The 23,381-nt window shown below is 35.8% G+C and overlaps 1 protein-coding gene and 1 non-coding gene across 2 annotated transcripts; both read right to left on the reverse strand.

Annotated features, from left to right (window-relative positions):
* Positions 1-650: 650 nt before the first annotated feature.
* TMEM167A (transmembrane protein 167A) lies at positions 651-23,349 on the reverse strand. The gene is made up of 4 exons (XM_025866730.2): positions 23,213-23,349; positions 13,462-13,571; positions 9,286-9,320; positions 651-4,563 (listed from the first exon to the last, which is right to left on the reverse strand). Exons 1-4 carry the CDS (start codon positions 23,213-23,215, stop codon positions 4,493-4,495), a joined length of 219 nt encoding a protein of 72 aa, XP_025722515.1. The 5' UTR covers positions 23,216-23,349; the 3' UTR covers positions 651-4,492.
* LOC112820520 (small nucleolar RNA U109) lies at positions 11,693-11,828 on the reverse strand. The gene has a single exon (XR_003207183.1). It is a non-coding gene; the product is annotated as a small nucleolar RNA U109 (small nucleolar RNA).
* Positions 23,350-23,381: the final 32 nt, after the last annotated feature.

Consider the following 23,381-nt stretch of genomic DNA (forward strand, 5'->3'; position numbering starts at 1 on the left):
GGAGGTTTACAATATACATTGAAGGAAATAACTAACATACTGTTTTTCTATTCATACCTGAAAATGTTTTTTGAGTTCAAAGTTCAACTAAAAAAATTGTTCCAATTCATTTGGTTAAGTAAATCCTTTCTAGTTACAGGTGTAACAAAAGTTTATCTCTGTCAGTTCAGTGCTGGAAAGATAACAGTAGAAAGACCATGCTGTGCAAAGTACATAGTATATATAGACTTTGTCATATTTCTTAATAAATGGCATAAACTGAATAACTGATGGACACTGCTCACAGATTTTGGATTGAATGTTTGGGTATCTCAGGGCTCTTAGTGGAGGACAAGGTTAAAGTAACTGTCAACAATTAATGCTGTCACTTTCATTCAGAATCCAATTTCTGCTGTATCTGGGGGTGTGTGAATCAATGACTTCCTATCTAAAGTAAGTCATTTAGGTTCTTGAAGTTTCCTTCAGAGAAATGGCAATATAATATAACAGCTTTAAGATGCAAAACAACAAATTCCCCCAAAAGAATCTTGACCAGCCGTGAATTAAAATGCGGGTAAAATGAACAGAAACACTTCTCTTTTCCCATCTTACTCAAAAGGTGCCAATTTCAATTTTTTAACATCTGACAGTAAGACAAAATTGGGAGGCTCTTGAGAGTTCGTTCTGATTTTTATTACACACCATAGACATGTTCACTAACCAGAGGATGATTCTGTTCTCTTAAAATCACAGGAAATGGATTTCCACTTTCCTCCTTTTTTTGATGTCGGAGGTGCATTTCAGATTATTTTGGGATTAGTTTAGGGCAAAGTAAAAGAAATCATGGGAGACAGTATATAAATGACGTAATTATGAAGCTATTTTTGGAAGCCAGTGGTAACTTGCTGATTGAGACTAACAAGGCTATCGTATTCACAACGCTATTACTCAGTTACTTCTATTTTGAACATGTACTGTTTACTGAACACCAAATAAAGTTCAAAGTGGTCCCTAAGAATCTTCAATTCCTTTCAGCTTCCTACGATCCAGCACCTTCCCAAAGCTTTTGAAGAGAGTACAAGTCCTTGCTTACTAGAAATCTTTCCTGTGCATCCGGGAAACGTAGACAGTGTAACCACCTCCACTTCTTGTACAGATGTGTGCTCTGAGAATCATGGCTGCTTTAGGCATTGACGGAGTATGAGCTGAAAATACTTGACCTGACTAATGTTACCTTGGCTTTATATACTACACAGGGGAGTCTCTGGAGAGCATACTATTGTATTCCTGGTCCAAATTAAGGTTGGCATGGATATACTTAACCTTGTTTACACATACAGCAAAGTTCCCCCCGCTTCCCCAGGCAGGAGGGAACATATATTCAACTTCAATTTTGAGGTAGGTAATAGCGAGAAAAAATACAAGACCCTCTAGGATCTAACCTCTGTCCACCTTTATAGGCTTATTGTCTTAATACTCCCGAAGTGGCACAACAAGCTAGGTGCTTATGGTTCATAACATACCACTGGTGCTTTTGCACCTGGCTCTTAAATTCAGCTTAAGCACTGCTTCTCTGTCAGGAAATTCTTACCTCTTAAGTTGTCACCCTTATTTTCTTCCAATATCCTGGCATTATTTCAATAATAAACGCTATCACATTGCACTTTGTATAAGTAATTTCATCTCTCTCATCTACTGCACTGTGCACTACTAGAGGACAGAAATTAATGTACTTGTTTTTCTGTCTTCAGTGATAAGGTACTGTATGCTCCATAAATGCTTCTTGAAAGAAGGGTCAAATGTATAAATTCTATTTACAAATGCTAGGTCTTTCCCACAAAACTAGGCAGAGACCATTTTTCACTCTGTCCACCTGGAGAAGTCACTTCATTCTGACCTCTTCTATTGATGTGCATATTACTAAGATGCAGAAATCCGTTACAGATGACCTATTTCTATTATCCCTAGTGTGAAGAGGCTGTTTTGAACTTGAACATGGAAAGTGCCTGGCACAGGGGCACAGGCATTTACAAGACACTGGACTTGAGTCCAAATTTTTTTAAGCTCCTGAGGGAATTCAACAGACTAAGTGGCCTTTTAACTGACCATCTTTTAAGACTGCCCAGAAGGAAGACCAGCTCCTGCCATGGACAAAGCTGAGGCCATTCAGGAACCAAGTATCAGCACAGAACAATTTCCAGGAGAGATGGAATCAAAAATTCTGGAGCCAGGAAAGAGGTTAGGGATAGTATCCAAACCTTGGACGCTGTGGACCTCCATGCCCACCATCCACCCCTTCCGGCCCTGCAGTAAGACTATGTGACAGAGGCAGTCTGTCTGGTGCTAAATTGATCCTTAATCCTCTTCTGCATCCTACCACCCCACCAAGACCACAACAGGAATATCTGAATATTCTGTGGGCCTAAAACTACCTCTGCTGCCCTTTGGGGGTAGAGAACAGGATTCAGTGTTTGAAAAAAGTACATTAAAGAAAATGTTAATTGCTTTTCTTCATAGAATCCTGTCTTTCCTCTATCTCCCAAAGAGCTTGTGTTTCAAAAGGTCACAGTGTCTGGGGTCAGAAATAAGCTGCCTCCCACTCTGTTGAGCATCTACACACAGCAAGATTTTTTGTATGTTACTACAAATTTTTCAAAGAAATTATTTCTTCCTCCACTTACCACCTACCTTCTCCAAAATGCCAAAATTAAAGAAGTGCCCTAGAACTGATTATCTATTCTTCCCTTTATTCATATTAGATTTGTGTTAGCATATAAAAAATTAGTTGACATAGCTTTTGGAAAGTCTAGTTGGCAACAGAGTGGGACAACAGATGGCCACTCTGGAGCCAGACCCAGAAAGGTGACTAACTCTGCATGTATACACTGATAAGAGTCCTATTTTTAGGATACCCTGAAAATTCTTGACCTGACGCAAAGCCCAAGAGAGTTCAGAGTAGGCACAATGATCATAACCTGATTCCCTGCCTAAAGCAAAATATACAACTTTTAGCAAGCGAGATATGCCAAAAATAGAAAATAAACAATTATACTGATAGCCTACAGCAGCTTTTATCTTTTGTAAGAGGCAATACTTAACAAGCTTTTCTTACGTGTTTCCTAGAATTCTTTTCAAGTACTTTAAAAGTGCTCTTTAAAAATAGATGGCTTTTAGTTCCAAACTTTGTTTCTACAGAAAGAGCTACTGGCAGACTCATTTTCAAATACTTCTAATATTCTTTTCTTAAAAAAAGAAAAGGAATTAATAGCTGAGGACAATATCTAATTAGTACTACCTATGATGGGCAATTTTTAGCTAAGTGTTTAAGTTCCTCTTAGCTTTGAAATTCTAACAGAATTTCAGTTGAAACTTAAGAAATGATAACTAAACTTATAATAAACTGCTCTACTGCAAAATTTTTAAGTCACATTCCAAACGTTTCCCTTGCTTTGATGGAAACTGTTGAAGCTCTTTCTTTATCAAAACTCAAAGACACTTAATGACAAGGTATATGGATAAGCAGATTTGAAAACTGTTATCATCACCTACTAGTTATGCAGCAGATTCTAGTTCAAGTTGACACACAAAAAGTAAACTAGATTTAAAGTGCTGTATTTAAAAACAAACAAAATACAGTTTGTGTTTTGGGGCAATTAAAATAAGTGGAGACCTGACACTAAAAAGAATAAAAGAATGAAAAACACAAATAGGATAACCATTCTGTAATTGTTCTATTTTGCTATTTTCACTCTAAGAATGCAGTCTTATTTAGAGAATGACATCTGGTCAGATTTATGCTTCAGATGTTTATCCATACTTATGCAGAGTTTTCAGAGCCCACTATGCCAGTCAGCTATTCTAAACTCTTTATGCTAAGTGTGAACATCTTCCCGATACTACTCTTAAGTCTGATCTCATTTATCTTCTTCCTTAAGAACTGCATAGGCTTGTTATAACAGGCTGAAACACCTGGGATACACTAGAGAGTCTGCTTCGAGGTACTCTGTTAATGCTCTGCTGTGACCAGAGGAAAAGCAAGCATTATTAAATATGAATGCAATCCTTACCAACACAAATGGAACCTTTTTTTTCTCCCCCAATAAAAAAGCTAGTCCAGAAAAATGTCTCATTCTATAAGGATTTATCATTCCCAAATCACAGTGAAAGAAACTTGGGTCATTTACCAATTTTGTTTTCTATTATGCGCCTTAGAGATACCTCACTAAAAACTGGTATCTGACATAACAGAATAACATTTGCAGAACGTAGTATTGTAGTGACAGTACTGAGGTTGATTGTTACAGGCATATTTAACTCTTTGAGTATTAAATGGTTACATCCTATTTATATAGAACATTGGTCCAATAATAAAAATAGAGAACAGCAGCTGGAAATTTATCTCATTCAATGTTCAAAGATAAAAGGGTTAACCATTCCTTCCATTATTTTCTGTAAATAAGTCCTTTTTTCATACTGAAATCTGATAGCAATTAGATTCTGATATTCTTCCAAGCTACTGTATGAAGAGGATGCTGAAGGCCATCACTACACAGCATACTGCAACGTAAGGACTCTTCCGTTCACCTGTTGAAAAAAAGGGGGAGATATTCATGTTGATTAAGTGAGTTTAAGTTAACATGGATATGATAAGGTTATTACTTACTACGGGAGAGGGGTACATAAGGCTCAAGATAAAGTTCTTACCTAGGAGGCCCATACATTTGGGGGGATGGGCCAAACAAGAACTAGATGCAGCATAAAAGCAAGTACAATACAGAATGAGTTAAATCATGCTGATTTATTTCTAAGACCACCTCCTTTCCCTGTGTTTAGAAAACCCTCAATGCACCAATTCCTGTGCCACTGCACAAACCCAGATACAAAATACAACATAGAATGTAGGACACAGATCCAAGTCAAATGATCTCAAATAATTCAATTAAGGGCAAAAAATATTGCTTCTTTTCCTGTAAAAAAGGGAAATTTCTACCTATAAAAAGAAATTCAACATACAATTTTTAGCTATAACTTTTTTCCTCAGTGGTAGCAATTCATGATACTTAAATGGGAAAAAATAAGCATTCATGGATGAACATAAACAGAGAGCGATCAGTAAAACTTCACTTGAAAAATGGGCGTAAGCTACAAACCAAGAACGAGACTCTTAACTATAGGGAACTGATGGTTACCCGAGGGGAGGTGGGTCGGGGGAATGGGTGAAACACGTGATGGGGATGAAGGGGTACGCTTGTCCTGATGAGCACCACCTGATGTATGGAAGTGTTGAATCACTATATTGTACATCTGAAACTAGTATTACACAATGTTAACTAGAATCTAAAGAAAGACTTCAGGATTACTCTTGGGTTAGAAGTGTAGAACTTAAAACAACCACTTATTTATATAAGTCAATTTTCACATGTATTTAATAAGGGTTTTTACTTGGGAGACTTTCCTTTGCATGAAGTAGAATGGAGTTGGCTTGTGAAACTGTCTTGCAAACAGACAGAGACCCTGTAATTGTGTTATCCCAAACTCATCTCATTCTTTCCTGCTTTTCATTCATTGAAGGGCTACACAATTATTGAAGGGCTGTACAAAGCACCAGGCATTTATGCTGCTCGGGGGGATGCATAAGAAAGGGAGAAGGAAGAAGAGGGAGTGATGTGCTACTTCTAGAAATAACCAGACATATACCTGGTGTCCTGTAGTAGAGACTGTTTTTGTGTTTTTCTATGATGTTTAAAATCAGCTCTCTTCCAGTAACTAAGTTTCTTCAGCAAGGAACTATTTTATTTGGCAAGTTTAATTACCTCTGGAAAATGTCAATCTCAACCATCCTCATCAACTAAAATCCTCAACGTTATTTTTATTTTCAGAGCTTCCTCAAAGATCTCACAAGGTCATATTGCTATTAATCTTACCTTTGTGTCTACTCAATGACAACATTCACAGAAGATATTACACACATACAAGTAAAAGAAACATTTGTTGTTTGTCTGAAAGTGTTTTTCTATCCATAGACACTGGGCTGTGTTCTAGCTAAAGGAAAATTTAAAAAGTGAGACAAAAGCATTTTCACAATGCCACTCTCTCAACTGGAAAAAAACATTTTTTAAACTAAAAAAATAACTTTGGTCATCATTATTAACTAATGTTAATTTTCTGGGCAACAGCCTAAGTTATCAAACCAAACCAAACCATTCAGACATAATTTTCAGGTGGATTTCATAAGCAAACCACTCTAATTAGGGCTAGATACTCTAATGGTCAATATTGTCTTATTAAACACCTAAAAAAAGAAATTAATATTGCCCTAAATTTTCCATCTGCTGAAAATTAAGTTTTGAGAAATTTCTTCTCTTCCTCATCTTCCAACTTAGAACGCTATAATTTACATATGGGTTTCATTTTCCTGTTTTTAATTTTCTTAAAAGAGATTGCCATGTGGTAGAACTCAACATCTTTGGTTCAACTTGGGTAAGAATGTTACTTCTTGTCTGGTCTTAGGTCTGTTTAAGTGAATGTGAAACAGTTGCTGTAACATGATGTGTAACATGATAAGATGATTTGGCTGGGCCTTTTCCTATTAAAACCGCATCCTTTCTTGGTGGATATATTCTGTGTCAAGATAAGAGAGGAGCATATGGCTGAGAAAGCAGCCTATCAGCATCAACATATTCTGAGCCATTTTGCCAAAATGAAAAGCTAATGCTTTCACATAATTGGCATCAATGAATACTTTAATTGAACCATTTAACCCATGGCATTCGTACAGTCAAGAGAAAAAAATGAAAATAACTGACCAAGCAAAAAGAAAGGCACAGTTTATAATTAGACAAAAAAACAGATGATACTACAGGAAATCATTGAGAGAGCTACAAACTAGATCCCTTAAACTTTCAGCTTTACTTTTAAGTAACAATTGTGAAAAGGGTCACCTGGGTTGGCTACTGAATGAAGCTGTACATCTTTATTACACAAAATGGATTTAAAATACCTTAACATTTAAAATCCCTTAAAATCTTTTATTTACGAATTAGCAACTTCATAATATTAAGGTGAAAGCTCTACCTCCTAATTCCAGACTTTTTATATTTTTACCAATGAATATTCAGTATTACTCTGATCCAGAGAATTTCACTGTATTAGAACGGTCTTGTTCTTCCATTATGTTCTCTCTTTGAAGTTTTCTTGAGGTACTCTTTCCACTCTGTTCCTTGACAATATTATTTCATTTTCTCGGCGACTTGGCTTTGAAACAAGCAGTTTGGTTTACATGTATTTACATTTACTACTAGCTATCAGAATTGGCCATCAAGGGTGCTCTTCTGTCTCTTTATCTCTCCCTTCTTGGTTATTTTTAAAGTGATTAAGATTTCTACTGTTATTTCAGGCTTTGCAGCTGTTGAGCATGACTGGATGTCAGATAAGTCTGTACCACAAATCTCTATAAATCTAGGTTGGGCCCTCTCAACTTTGGCACTACTGACATTTTGGGCTAATTCTATGTAAGGCGCTGTTCTGTGCATTGTAGGATGTTAAGCAACATCCATGATTTATATTCAGTATATGTCCCCCCACTCTAGTTGTGACAAACAAAAATGTCTCCAGACACAGTTAAATGTCCTGATTGATAACCACTTATCTAGGGCTTACCTTTCTAAAGTCAGTGATCGTCTCTATAAAAGAAAGATTCACATGTCTATCACCCTATGAGATATCAAGTATGACAAAGAACAATGAGGAAGGACAGGTTAACATGTTAAAAGCACTAAGGATTCTCAAGATGTCTCTTTCAATGGTCAATACATTAGATTGAGGGCCCCAAAAGTACTCTTCTCTGAAACTATTTATAGTACACTGTCATTTTCTATAGCAAGACACCTGAAAGGCCAATAAATCTTATAATCTCATTGTAACAGATTTTAAAAGGAGTTCTATATAATTTAGTATGACGCTTACAACTTCCACTGTTAATGGGTCTTGCCGATCACCAAAAGCTCAAGGGAAGAAAACCTGCTCCTTCATACTTATTTATATTAGTGACTAACAACATATTTCCAAAATATGTTTTATTTAGAAAAATTTCTAAATGTTACAAAATCTTAGTTTGTAGTTTTTAATCTTTAATCAATTTTGTTTCCTGTTATGGACCATCTTCTAAATTTTCCATTATCTATGATAAATGAATCCAAAAGAAAACAATACTCTAGATAGAAAGCAGCTTATCTAAGGGACATGACTCCTAAACTCCCCCTTCCTATTTAAAGTGATTTATTGGGGTGGGTAATTCAGGCTGTTGTCAGACTGGCTAACAAGACTAACCATCAAATGCAGCAACATTTTTCTCTTATTATGAAAGTCTCATAACTTTATAAAAGAAAAAAAACAGTTACATACAAATTAAATACTGGAAGAGTACTAAAATCTAACTTTTTTTGGAGGGAGTCATGTAAATAATTCCAAAGAGGAGAAATATTCATTTTGTGCCATCCAAGTGGAACAATCACAAATGCTCTGTAATGTTTTTTTTTGGAACTAGCTATGTTAAAAAGGGTATAACCTATTATTTGAGAATACTGGCAAATTACATCATTAAAATACATTTTAATTCATTCACTTGCCAATCCTTTGAGAGTCTGCCATGAACTGGGCACTGTGCTAAATGTTATATACATATAGGGATGGGATAAGAGTATATTATTATTTAAACATAAACACACGATGACACTAATTTTATTATGAAAAGTTAGAAGATAGTCATATTTAACTTTAATCAATTAGAACAAAACTCAGCTATGATCACGAATTTGATAGGTGAAACAGTTAATGCTTTCCAAAAGCAACAAATAACATTCTAACATTCTTGGACTTAGCATAGGGGACTAAAATGAGTATGTTTAGATGGTTGCTTAGCAAGCCTTTCATTAGATGGGAAAGTTATCCTTAGTTATAAAAATAGTACACATTATACAGAGTAGCATGTTCTATACTATAAGCATGTGTGCATAAAACTGTACACATTTGTCTGAAATCTCAACACTAGGGAATGCATAGAATTTGATATCTGAATTAGATTTTTCTTGTAGTTTCCATCTTCCTGCTAAGTATTATGAGGTATCTACCACGTCTAGTTTTAAATAGTGTAAGGAAAGAGTTTGGGGAATTCTACAAACTTGCAGAAGTGCACAAAATTGGGAAGCCTGCAGTTTTAAAACTGACATTTGACTTGTGGGAATATGGCATAAGTAAATTGCCCAACAATTTACAGCTGAAGATGTGGAGATTATAATAGACACTTACCAATTCTGGCACACTTCCAAAATATACCCAACAATCTGCATAGAATAAAAAAGGAAAAAGTAGCTATTGATTATTGGGAAAGGTAAATCATTTTCTCAGTATCCTAGAGAGCATTCATTACCAACTGGCATTTTTACCTTCTGGTACTTCGGAAACTGAAATTTATTTGATATTGATCCACCATTTGTGTAGGAAAGTAGGACACACTTGCTAACCAAATGTTAGTGTATATAAACTGTTACAAACTGGAATACATGTGGTATCCTAGGTTAAACCCAGGGTAAACTAACATGCAGCAAAAATGTGCACAGGGCTTTTTATTGTAAATTAATTCAGTCAACTTCAAGTGCTTTACTCTTAAAAGTAGAAAATATATATGCCATTTTACATAAACATTAATTTTGAGAAAATGGTAAATGAACACAGTTGGTTCGGGTGTTTTTGACATTAAAAAATAAAACTCTCAAACTAAAGAAATTACTTTTTACAGAATGTAGTTCTATATTTAAATGATTTATAACCATGAACTCCAATGATAGCATTTACATAACTATGTCAACTCAATAAGGAAGGATATAAAAAAAATATGTGCTTAGAGTACACTGTGTATGAGTCAACTAAATATGGCATTTAAAACACATACATTCTGGAAATAAGAATTAGAATGAAGATGTTCATTGCAATTCTATGAATGAATATACTATGAATTAAATACAAATTATATGCGTATTTCACTTATTCAGCATGTATAAAAAGTACGAGCTTTAGAAGAAAATCAACTGAGTCATTCAATGAATAGAGATAGCTAAAAGATATAAAAACATTGTAGACAACTATTTTGTTGCTCTGACAAAAGAAGAGAATTATAAATGATACAAGGCTACAAATCAAGATAAATTAGTGGTACTTAGTGGTACTTATTGCATATGTTAGGACTGGTGTAACAAAACAGAAATATGTAAATTCCAGGGAAATTTATGTCATGCTTTTTTTTTTTTTTTTTTGCCCTAAGAGATGGCTGGCTGATGAATAATTATATATGTGTGGTAAAGACTGAAAGAAATTACTGTTTGATTAAGTTCTATATATATTCCTCCTCTGAAGTATAACTTCCTGACCTCAAAGCAAAAAGTCTCTTAGTTCAGATGACATGAAATGGGCAAAAATACAAGTTGTTTATTTTGAAGGATGGACATTCTGACAGGTGCAACAGTTTTACTATAGGAATAAAAGGACAAAAATCAAATATACTCTTGAAAATAATGTAGGATAACATAAAGGCCAGACTGTGCCTAAGTTTAATCCTACTTAATTGGTTGCATAACTGTGAGCAAGTTATTTTCTCTTTAATAGCACTCACCCTCATAGGCTTGTTATAAGGATTAAGTGTGTTATTACACACAAATTCTTCAGAATAGTAACTAACATGTGCTGTGTTCAGTAATACATAGGTTAAAGGCACATGTGACAGTAACTTCAGATATCACTTAAAATTGGCTTACATGTCATCAGAAAATGGAAGACAATTGGTTAATCATCTGCAATGCCATGGTTCCTTGATTCTAAAAACCTACTGATTATAACATGCACATTGATTTAAAGCTACTCTGGATGAGGGACTCAAGAGGCAGGACACCCGAAGCTCCTCCACGGGAAGCTTAGAGTCCCACAGAACATAATCTAAAACCATATGATCACAATCAGGGTCATTTCAGGTTTGATAACCTAGAAATAACTCAAAGTATCATTAGGAAATTGTTACAACACATATACTAAAAACTATACAAATGAAAAAAGTTTCCTAACTCAGGCAACTTAGAGATTTATCATTACCACTTTGGCCTTTCCCATATTTCCCTACCTAGACATATTTCTGTCATATGCCAAATGCTATTTATTAAAACACAAGAACTTTATTAGTTAGGAAAAACCAATACAATTACATTGCTTGGTTTCTATGGCTATAAGCCAATAGGTATATCTGCTGATAAAACTAATCAGGTCTATGATAATAGGAAATGAGGCAAAGTACCAACTGCTTATTGCTGCTTTTTAGTTCTATATTATTTGAAGCAGCAAAGAAATTGTTATTTTCAAGAGTGAATTCATCAAGAACCTGCTTTATCTAATTAGGCTAGATATCTCTACTTAAACATGGAATATTCACTATAATGAAAGGGCAGTTTAATGAGTCTCATAAAAACATATATTGTAACAGAAAGGGACAATAGCCTGTTAAGAATTTCTCCCAGAGAAAATAAAATATTTCTTATATACAAGTGAAAATAAAATGGTGCCTAACATTTATATAAATAGAAGTAAAATTTTTTAAAAATCCTTTAAATGGTTGACTGTTATCAGTATATGGTTCAAAATATAGAACTAGGCATGCTATTTCTTTGGTATTACATGTAGGAGAAATATACTACTACTCAACCTCTACTGTAAGGTTGGCAGCCCTGAGAACTCCTTTTTTTAATGTAGCATGTAATGGATGTAGTCCTGCTCCCCAAAGAATGAGGAGCAGACTTTTCCACATGCAACCTACTTTCTTCACAACAGCATCAGACAAGCATAAATATTCTATTCTACTATGTGATTGTTTTTATAATGAAATAAACAGTTAAATATCTTATTAGCTAGATGTTATGTATTATATTACAATACCAAGCAACACATCAATGAGGATGTTTACTGCTTTCCACCATATGCTTTAAGTCAATAGTCAGGGGTTGCAGAAGGGAAGGAAGAAATAAAACAATCTGGTTGGGTGGAAAGGCTTCACGCACAACTAAGCAACAAGTAAGATTATACAACTTCAACAAAGGGACAATGTACTATATAATTTCAAAAAATGGACAAAGTGAGTGAAGACTAAGTGCAAGAGGACTTCAGAGGAAAAAAACGTGATGAAAAGTCAATGTTTACAAAGGAAGAAGGGCATTGTCATAAAAACTGATGGACAAATAACATCAGTAGGTTAAATAAAATCCCTCAGGCTAATAGCAACAGATGATCAGTTTATTAGAACAGGATTAGGGATTTTTAATATTTGAAACTTGTTAAAGGTTCTATTTATTCCTTTATACATGTTTGAACAACGCTAGGAAATAAGGAAGAAATGGTAACAAAAGCCAAATAATTTAGATGACAGAATGTCTGAATAAATGCTAATTATGTCCTCAAAGACAGCATGGAGGTGAAGGAAAGGGAAGCAGAAATTATTATTCTCATAGCTGACTATCACCTTGCCTCTTGTAGATTTTTATTAGTGGAAAAACAGAATTTGATGTTGCAGGATCCTTATTTGGCCCAATACAGGTGCTGGAGATAATTATTCCTATGTGCAGTGTTCTTTCATTCTTTTATTTCTTAAAATGATTAAGAGGTATAGGCTTTTATTAAGAAAGGATTAAGATAATTTTTCATAGAAATTAATAAATATGCAAGGTGAAAATTTACATAGCTTCCACCACATAGTCTCTGTTTTTTTTTATATACTTTTCCTTTTGGTTGAATTCAACATATATTTTTGTGTTATGAAGATGGCACTTTAAAATTTTTAATTCTGTGTGGTATCATGTTGAGCTCAAATTTTTTCAGGGTGTGAACATATAATACAAGAGATGTGTCAAGCCCAAGACTTAATTTTTATTACTGCTTTATGTAAGTGAAATAAATTTCTCCAAAGATGTTTGCTTTCTGATACTAATAGGGAGCCCATATGATTAGAGCAGTCTTGGACTGGAGAGGGAAATGTCTACATTATATTTTTATGGACACAGTGCTTGCAAACTGTTTTATGCTTCAAAAACATGAAAACCAACTTTTTTTTTTAATAACCAACTTTACTAATTATTGCATAAAAAATTAAGGCCAAACACTATCTTTGAAAGTGTTAAACTGTATTTCTAATTCCAGAAAAAAACCTGTCGTATCTTTTTAAGTATAGTTTTTATTGACACATGTCCGGTCCCTTCTGATATTTATCTTTTTATTTATTAAGATTCTGTACATACAAAGTTTTCAGATTTTTAAAAATAGAGGGAGAATATAAAAAGTTATTACGAAACTAAGTTACATATAGGAATTAAATTATTTAATGACTTTTATGGTAATTTACCTTCAATGTCTATAGGACCTAATTTGGGTGATTAGATATCATTAGTAACATACCCAGTTTTATTTCTGTCCAGGAGGCTGGGTGCCAAGGATCGGATATAAGCACAGGTACATATAAGCAGCAAGATTACAGTCAACAGACTCTGAAAATTGAAAATGGCAGACTAAAAAGAGAAAAAGAAAAATTAATATCACAAGAAAAACAGCATAGGTAAAAATTGCTAGGCAATTCTGTATTAAGAATTGTACTTTTGTTCTTCTCAACGACAAACGGAATGGCATGTCTGAGAACACTTAAAACCCCAAATCATAAGGTATTCCGAGAGTGTACTTTCCTCTCCATTCTTTGAGCTAAGGAATGCAGGAGATGCAAGAAAAATTCTAAATTCGAGAACTTGAAAACAATACCAAAAATGTCATGAATCTAAAATATCTCACCAAAACTGAATCAGTATGTAATTAATACAGATGTTCTAGGAGCCCAGACTACTAGGCAGGACATAAAGTTGACAAGCTCTGAGCGTAGCTGGCCGTATGACTTCGGCTGAACCATTAAACCTCAGTCTCTCTTTCATATCCGTAAAACTGGGTGGAGAGTGGGGATATAGACTAAATGTTGGCTAAGGTTTCTTTCAATTCTGAAATTCTATTAGGATAAGAATGCTTCACATTTAAGCAATCATGTTGCATGCACTGACTAATACTAAGCTATGAGGTTTTGGTGAAGAAAAACCACTTGCTCTTTCACTGCTCATTCTTTAAAAGCTATTCAAAAAATTTAACATAGGAATCACAGGAAATCAGTTTTCCAGTCAAAGGAAAATGGAGGTGGACTCAATCTATTCAAAATTCAGCTCAAGCATCATCTTCTCCAGGAAGTCTCCTTGAACCCATCGACCTCCCTCTCCTTTTTTTCACACAGAACTCTCCTTTCTGTTCTCACAGGAACTGTTATACATTTTATAATACTCATCCCTGAAAGTGGACAACGTCTCATCAGGCTCTGAACTCCAGGATATGACTGTGTACCTACCACACAGTAGACCAATAAGTAGTGGCCGAATAAATAAAACAATTTTTTGAACATGCAGGAATACCATTATATATATATATATAACAATAATATTTCCATTACATAAGGTAGATAAAATATATCAGTCTCACACAGTAGCTAGCAATATGCTTTAGTAAACTCAGAAGGACCTTCTATGGTGTCTTAAGTTAGACAATAAGAGTTACAAAATTTTTTGAGAAAGGCAAAACTGTTAACTTACAAATAGTAAGTACTACCTGAAAAGCCCAAAAGAATCCAGTGAAAAATGATTATACACAACAAGGGAATTGAGTAAGGTGGCTGGGTACATAACTAAAATATTTAGATCAACAGCCTTCAGAATTATGTTACCAACTAGCTGAAAGACATAATGGAAAAAAAGTTTCTATTTATAATAGCAAGTAGAACAAAAAGCTGAAATATTGAGGAATAAGCTTAACAAGAAGTACAGCACTGGCATTAAAGAACAAAACTGAGAAAACCTTTAAATGTACTGAAAACATAAAAGTAGAATGGAGTGGTATACCATGTTCTTACATTGGAAGGCAACATCATAAAGCTAATCTATAAATTTAAAGTGAACTCAATACCAGTTATTTCTGAAATACACAACTGATTCTGAAGCTCTTATGTAAAAATAAATAAGCAAGAACAGCCAGGAGAATCCTAAAACAAGAACTAACCTTGTCAGAAACTGTCAATATTTTTTAACCTGTTATATATTTCTATGATAAGTATTTATAAACTATTCAAAACATTAAGAAATAATACATGGTATTTACCAATATTCTTAAAGACCAAAAATGCTTAGGTGCAATGCTAAGCAGTGGGGAAAACAGCACACAAAATTTCATAATCAGCATATCTTCAGCTATGTAAACGTTTATGCGAACAAGAGGGGGGAATGCATTATCTTTGGAAGGTTTTTGGCCCAATTCTCAACTTTTCTGGATTTCTCAAATTATTTTTATGGTTTGAAAAAGATAAAATTTATTTGTAATTACTATCTTAATAGTTGTTTTGTATGCAAATCATTTCTTCATGGATATACAAAGGACAATGTTTAGTATGTCTTGGTTTCTTATTGAATTAGATTTTAATTTTACATTTGTGAAACTTAAGTCGTACAAATTTTATTATAACTTGAAATAAACCAATAAATCAACTCTAAGTTCTATATAGAAAACAGTAAGTTTTTCACAATGTTTATCTTTCAAAGATATTTTGAACATGTATGTGAATATATTAATATAGTACTTGATAACAACCTCATGAAATACAAAGCAGATTTCTTTCCAGCCAACATAACTAAACCTGTATCGAATAAGTACTCTGTCTGGACCATGAGGCTAGACACAGGATTAAAAAGGTACATAGCAGGATTCCTTCCCTCCAGGAGTCTATAGCTAACAATAATAACTGATATTCACTGAAGGCTTATTTTAGATTATTTTATTTATCCTCATATATTTGAGGTAGGTGTTACTAATATCTGTATTTTATATATGAGACAACTGAGGCATACAGCAGTTATAATCAAGTTAGAACGGGACATATATTTTAAAAATAACTAGCAATTCTTTGTAGCATGTATTAAGTGGCGACTGAACCATACTGGCAAAAAATGCTGTTTTCATAAAGAAAGTCAGGAAAAGCTTCAAGGAGAAAGCAAGGACTAAGTGAAGTCAAGAAAGGGCACAATTAGATTGGCAAATAGAGAGCAGGCTCCATAAGAGACAAAAGCATGGAAAACATCCTCACAGAATCAGGAATTTGCACGTTTAAGGAATAATGAGCAGGCTTATTGTATTAAACAAAGGACTGATGTAGTAGAGTGGCTGGAAAATCAATTTGCAAAGTAGGTTTATCATGTTCCTAATGGAGTATCTAAATTTCACAATTTTGCAATGTGTACTTTTTCTTTCCCTGAATGAATAGTGAAAAAAAAAATGCTTAAATGATACGATGTCTGGGATTGATTTCTAAATAATTCATTATGTGTGGTGGGAGGTGTGGGGTTGATGACGAAATGCTGAGGATGTGAGGCTTCATTATACTCTTCTTTCTACCTCTGTATGTTTGAATTTTTATATAATAAAAGATTTTAAGAGGCACTTAAAGACATGCCTATTATTACAGAAGTGGGGTGTGTATATATACATTTGTGTTTGAAACCATTTATAAACGAAAACCATTTACAAGTGTGCAATATATGATACATACAACTTTGTTTCTGGGGTTTATAGACCCTAAAATTTAAACAAATAATCTTAGGCGGTAAAGTCTTTTAGATGTACTCAAACTCTGACCAAACAAGAATGTTTCAAAGCTATAGACATTAGCCTACCATTTCTTACCCTACCTAAGTATTCCTTTTAATGCTTAGCATCTGTTGTCCACCGATATAAAATTTTCGTCTCAGTTTTAAAAGAAACAGATGTTCCTATTCTTGTAGAAAAAATAATTGGGATTTTCAATAGGAAAATGTTATTAAAAAGGAAGAAGTTAAGAAAAAAAGCAAGCACAGTCGATCACAAAATAGAGGAAAAGATGATTTAAAAAAGGTAATGGAAGTAAAATTCATTTACTGTTTAATTTTTTTCAGATCATGACATCTTTTTCAAGGTACTCTGTGTTTCTGCACAGGCCATCTATTTTTGACTGCCTGGTGAACTGACTTAATCTTCGGGTTTCAACTCAAGAGTCACCTCCTCTGTGAAGTCTTCCCTGTCCCCACTTGCCATACCAAGCAGTCAGGATTGTTGTGCAGGTGTGTATCATAGATAGCACCCATCAAACTGTATTGTAATGGTCTCCTCTATTTTACTGAGGTTCACATCGACCCCTTGTGCCTATTAAAATAGTGCACAGAAGTCACTGAAAAATGCTGAATGAACAGGAACTTGAAAACAACTGCAAATAATGAACATTTCAACAAATTCAAGAGCATACTTAAATTCCAAATTAACAATGCATGTATTAAAAAATGTAGATTAGACTGAATATATTTGACTATTCAAGAGAAACCGCCACACATGGCTCTGCATTGATACTTGTCAATGATATTTTGGAAAATGCAGATGGAAGAAACAAATACCCTGATGTTTATGTTAAGGACCCAGGCTGGAGGGTAAAATAAAGGCCTGAGGTAATTCCCTCTCAACATTTCAATCTTCTTATATCACCAACTGGAATTCAGGGAAAGTTCTACCAAGAAGTCAGCTTCAAGGTACTTGCATATGGGACAATGAGTGTTTTTGACTCCACTTAATTTGTTAAGAGATACACATCTTCCAGAGGTGTGGATGACCTGACCAGAGTAGGCTAGCTGGCTGGCATCAAATTCCACAACCTCAATTCTCAAATCTAAGGTTTACGTACTTTTCAGTCAGGCAGTGCCAGGGAGTTTAACAAGTTTAGCTAACTATTAAATATCAAGTAATGTACACTGCAACTAAGGAGTTATAAAATACTACTCATTCCTTCTGGAGGCTCTAGGAAAAGAATCTGTTTTCTTGCCTTCTCCAGTTTCTACAGGCTGTCTGCAATCCTTAGCTAGTGACCCCTCATCACACTGACCTTGATACTTCTTTTGTGACTATGACCCTACTGCCTCCCTCTTAAAGGGAAACTTGTGATGAATTGTTCCCCCTCCCCATTCCAAATTTCTTAATCACATATGTCGGGTCTCTTTTGCCAAGTAAGATAACATTTACAGGGTTTTATTTTTATTTTTAAGTGGGGGAGGACATTTTGCTATACCAATGAACACTTCCGTTTTATTAAGAGGTATCCAATAACATTCCCTAGACTCTCTGGAGCACAACCTCAAATATAATCAGAATGGTAACACTTGGGGTTGTGGAATACAGCAGCCTTGCCCTTTTGACGGTTACTCTCGCAGTTGTGTTCATTCTTCTAAAAAACCGCAATGGACATCCTAAACTGTTTTTCTCCAAAGGCCCCTTTTATTATCCCTCCACATTCCAGACCTATCTACTACTCATGACTTTGATATGCTTCAAATAATTAGTACTATTATACTAAATTAAATTATGCAAACCAGAAAGAAACTTGATGAGTCACTTTGTATAATCATTCTGAAGTAAATCACAATTTGTTAGGCCTTCTGAAATAATGAAAATAATTCAGACTTTCATCCGGCCACCACTACAGTAGATGAAATAATTTATCAGTGAATAGATGAAGATTTGCTGATGCAAAGCTTAGTGCTAAAACAAAAAACTACTTGCGATGTTAACACATCTTTTCAAAAACTCTCTATTCTCAAGTCAATCTGAAGTTAGGAATATTTATTTCAGATTCAATTTTTATCATTTTATCTATGAAGATACAATTTCTTGTTTTCAGTCACAAGTGAATGTTAAAACTATATTCATTAAGCTTGGTTATAAAGGCAAGAATTCAGCGTAAGATTTTGTTTTTAGATGTATATATAAAAACAGTTTAAGAAACCATCCAAAACATTAGGAATAGAGAGAACACAGGGAAAAAGATCCCAGCAGTATAAAGGCACAAAGAAACAATGAGAAAGGCAGCAGAAATATACATATTAATATGTTGAACAGCTGTCTGTGGAGTGCTCAGTGACTGGTTGCTAACTGTACTTAATCTACAGAAAAGACTAAGCCAACAGTCTTCATTAGTCCTGGATCACTTGAGCTCCCTACAGCTTATTTATTTTTAGCATTATCAAAATAAACTGTTTAACCAATATGTGGATTAAGGGCCTTCTTTATGCATAACACTGCATGGGAGCTTCAAATGTTGATTGCATCTTATGTGGAATTAACATATTAATTCCTCCGTTTAACTGGAATTCACTTTAAAACAAGAATTGAATACCAAAGACTTACAATTTTTAAAACTCCAAATGGTAACAATTTTACTTGTTTTAAGACTTACGGCTTTTACACAAAACTAGTCATTTATTCCTCTCAGAAGGTAAAAGAACCCAGAAATGATATTCCTGACCTAATTGTGATAAAAACTATACAGTACTGCAAAAGTGGGTCAGCATTTTATCACATACAAATCTAGGTCAGGGCAGCATTTTCCAACTAGTTTCTACTTATAAATTTTATGTACCATTCTTTTCTCTTAAAATGGAAAACATGGAAATGCAGGGATAAATGAAGCCTGTATATAAATGTGCAAACACACCTCTCCCCACTTGCCCAAGATAAGTGACCACAGGTGATTAATATTTCCATTAACACACAGAAATACTGACATTTTATTTTGTGTTATTAGCACGTAAGTTCAACCTTTGTTGCTTACTGTAAGGCAGCACTGAAATTGTACCCCATATGCAGATTATTTTGGTTTAATTTGAAACCAAGAAACCAGGATTACTTAATGTCTTGATGTTAAAAACCTCTTAACACCAGTGGCCATTAAACATTTGCTTTATTTAGGAAATAATCCAGTGTATTAATTTGTCCTTGGATAAATGTGCACCTCTATATTATCAGTTTAATTTCACTTGTAAAATGAGGAGCTGGACTAAATAGCCATTTGATCTCATTGGTCCTGTTTCAAAAATGTAGACCTTTTCTTTTTTTTTTTTTTTTTAAAGATTTTATTTATTTATTTGAGAGAGAGAGAGAAAGAGCATGAGAGGGGAGAAGGTCAGAGGGAGAAGCAGGCTCCCCGCTGAGCCGGGAGCCTGATGTGGGACTCGATCCCAGGACTCCGGGATCATGACCTGAGCCGAAGGCAGTCGATTAACCAAATGAGCCACCCAGGCGCCCTATGTAGACCTTTTCTGTTTAACCTTTCCACTTAAAATTAAGAACTTTCATGACTACGAGGAAAGGTACAGTTCAGAGTAGAAGCACCTCAGTTCTGCTCTCCACTGGCAACATAGGTGGTCATTTGCACTTATTTTCATCTCATTGTCATGGTATCTATAATGTATTTGCTATGTTTGTGTTGCTTAGTTGCAGAGCGATTTTATAGACACCAGAGATCTAAATATAAAACAAGGGGATCAAAGGTATTAATAGGAGAAAGTATACATAGAACCATGATAAGCAGTAGACTTAAAAAAAAATATGAAGCAATAAATATTTCACATGTTGATAATTTGATAAGACAAAAGTATTCCAAAGGGCAAAGTGCAAATCCTGTTATGAAGAAAAGTGTTCTGACCATGCAATCGGAAACAACAAAGATTGATAAAAGGGTAAAACTTTTCAATATTTGGCGTCAAATGTGGTATGAAGCCTGGCTGTTCATAAGAATCACTTGAAGCTTTTGGGCGCCTGGGTGGCTCAGTCGGTTAAGTGTCTATCTTTGGCTCAGGTCATGATCCCATGGTTCTGGAATCGAGTCCCACATTGTTGGGCTCCTCCCTCTGCCCCTCCCCCCACTCATTCTCTCAATCTTTCTCTCTCTCAAATAATAAATAAAATCTAAAAAAAAAAAAAATTATCACTTGAAGCTTTTAAAAACTATCGATGCCCAGAAATTTGGACTGAATTGTTTGGCCATCTTCATTTCTCAGAGCTCTATCCACTACACGTTGTTTCTCTTTATCGTAACAGAAAACACGTGGAGGAGCACCTGGGTGGCTCAGTTGGTTATGCGACTGCCTTCCGCTCGGGTCATGATCCTGGAGTCCCGGGATCGAGTCCCGCATCGGGCTCCCTGCTCAGCAGGGAGTCTGCTTCTCCCTCTGACCCTCCCCCCTCTCATGTTCTATCTCATTCTCTCTCAAATAAATAAAATCTTTAAAAAAAAACGTGGAATTTACTTATTTAATAATCTCCCTCAGTGGACTGTGAAGTCCTTAAAGACACCTAGCGTATTTTACATGACTCTGGTTCCCCAGATGTGCAATCATTTGAGTACTAACTCTACCTGTCATTGTGATGTAGATATTAGAAGACCTGGTCTCTATTTTAGAAAACTCCAGCTAGAGGGAAGAAATATATGCAACAATGTACTGCTGTTTTTTTTTTGTGGTAAGTGCTGGAGGTGCATCCAGCATCCACAGTCATGTATATACCTCCATAGGGCTGGAGGTACACTGGAGGTATATACATGGACTGTGGATGCCCAAATGCAGACCCAGGAGAAGAATATAGAAGGGGTAGGGAAGGTTTTTTGGGAAGAGATGAAATCTGAGATAAATCTTGAAGGATACTAAGAGGGAGAACAAGGCACTCTGAAGTTCTTAAAAGTTTAAATACTGTTTATCTTAAACACAGTATCTGTCTTGCTATTAGCTAGTTCATAAAACACTAAGATGATGAAAATGGACCTTTGACTTGTACTCTGAGTAGAATAACTAAACTTCAGCATCTAGGAAGAAGTACAAGACTTAAGAGTGACAATTTCTAGGGGCACCTGGCTGGCTCAGTCATTAGAGCATGTCTCTTGTTACAGAGATTACTTAAAAAAAAAAAAAAAAAAAGAAAAGAGTAACAGTCTCTATTCTTTTTAAATTGAAAAAGGAATCAAATTCTCTTAGTTAAATAATAGTTCTCTGACACTCTTTAAGACCAAGTATACTCATCCGATCGTGTGGTAGGTAGGCAAAGCAGCTGGAGTACATTCTTGGCTAAGGAAGGAATAACCTGTCAAAAGACTGCCATTTTCTCTTTAAGTTCTCCTGGAAAGACCCTGTGACTTATGCCCCATTTATAATCAAAGTAGTTGGGCTAAAGCAAGAAACAATGAGTTTTCGATTAAATGTCTAAGGGTTTAGTGTTGTATGGGGTTCTGCAGGAACCTCTGGAAACATAAGCTCAGTAACTTTCACCCCACAATAGCTTTTTGGGGGGTCATGTTTGCTTTTGATACTGTAATCAAAGGCATGCATCCTTTCCCCATAAATATGCTCATAAATGCAACATTTGGCCCGTGGGTTTCATTAAGTTCACCCGGTGTAGAGGCGGTTGGCATTTACGATAACAAAGGTAAAAGGGCTTCACACATCTTGGGAGATTTCAGTATTACTACTACTGTTATCTGTCCTCCGGCCATGCTGACTCCACCTTTTTTTCCTCTGCCTGAAAACGTAGGCATTTCTTTTGAAAACTTTTCATGACTCATTTTAAATTTTCCTAAGAGGCCCAAACTACCAAAGAATCTGCAATAACACAAAATCATACATACAACCGTAAAAATGTGTGAGGAAGGAAGGTCCGAGGCCAAACGCCACCCTAAGTACATTCCTAGAAGAAAAACCACTTCTCCAGAGATCGCCAATGTTTTAAAATCTAGTTTGTATTGTAGGAAGAGCCTGAAAGGTCACTAACTCAATAGATGAAAATTAAGAGGTGGAGCTTGGGGTTTCTAACGACAACAATGAAACACCTGGGCCAGGCCCTCAGAGACATTAGAGAACGCGAAATAACAAGCGCAAACTCAAGAAGCTCCACGCCTCCAAGGGTCAATGACCATAGAGTCTGTATAAACGATTGGGTTAAGCCAACCAGCGCACTTCTTCGAAACAAGTCAGAAAGGTGGAGTGTGCGGGAGGCGCTGGGACCTGCGACCGCGGGGTCTCTCTTGGGCGGTGGGCGCTGGTTCTCCCTGGCTGGGCGTGCAGGGGCCACATGGTTCCCGGGCCTGAGCATCTTCCGAGCCCCGGCCGAATCAAGCTAGTGACAGCTCTCCCTGGCCCGCGCACCAAGGGCCGCCGCCCAATCCTCCAGCCCTAGCTCGCGCCCACAGCCCCTTCACAAAGCCAGGCTGCGACCCCACCACCCCAATTCTTACCATAGTGAGGCCGGCGAAGCCCCAGCCACATCACCCTTCCGGGCCCAGGGCGGAAGAGGCGTGCACGCCCCGCCTGCCCTTCTCGCTCCCTCCCCGCGTCCGGTTGGGCCTGTCAGGGTACCTCCTCCCGAGCCGCGCGCCCCGGACACGAGGATAGGCTCCTCGCAAC

The sequence above is a fragment of the Callorhinus ursinus genome, unplaced genomic scaffold (genome assembly GCF_003265705.2).
Source record: "Callorhinus ursinus isolate GAN/ISIS: 27379988/994484 unplaced genomic scaffold, GSC_fseal_2.0 scaffold3, whole genome shotgun sequence".
In the NCBI taxonomy this organism is placed as follows: domain Eukaryota; kingdom Metazoa; phylum Chordata; class Mammalia; order Carnivora; family Otariidae; genus Callorhinus; species Callorhinus ursinus.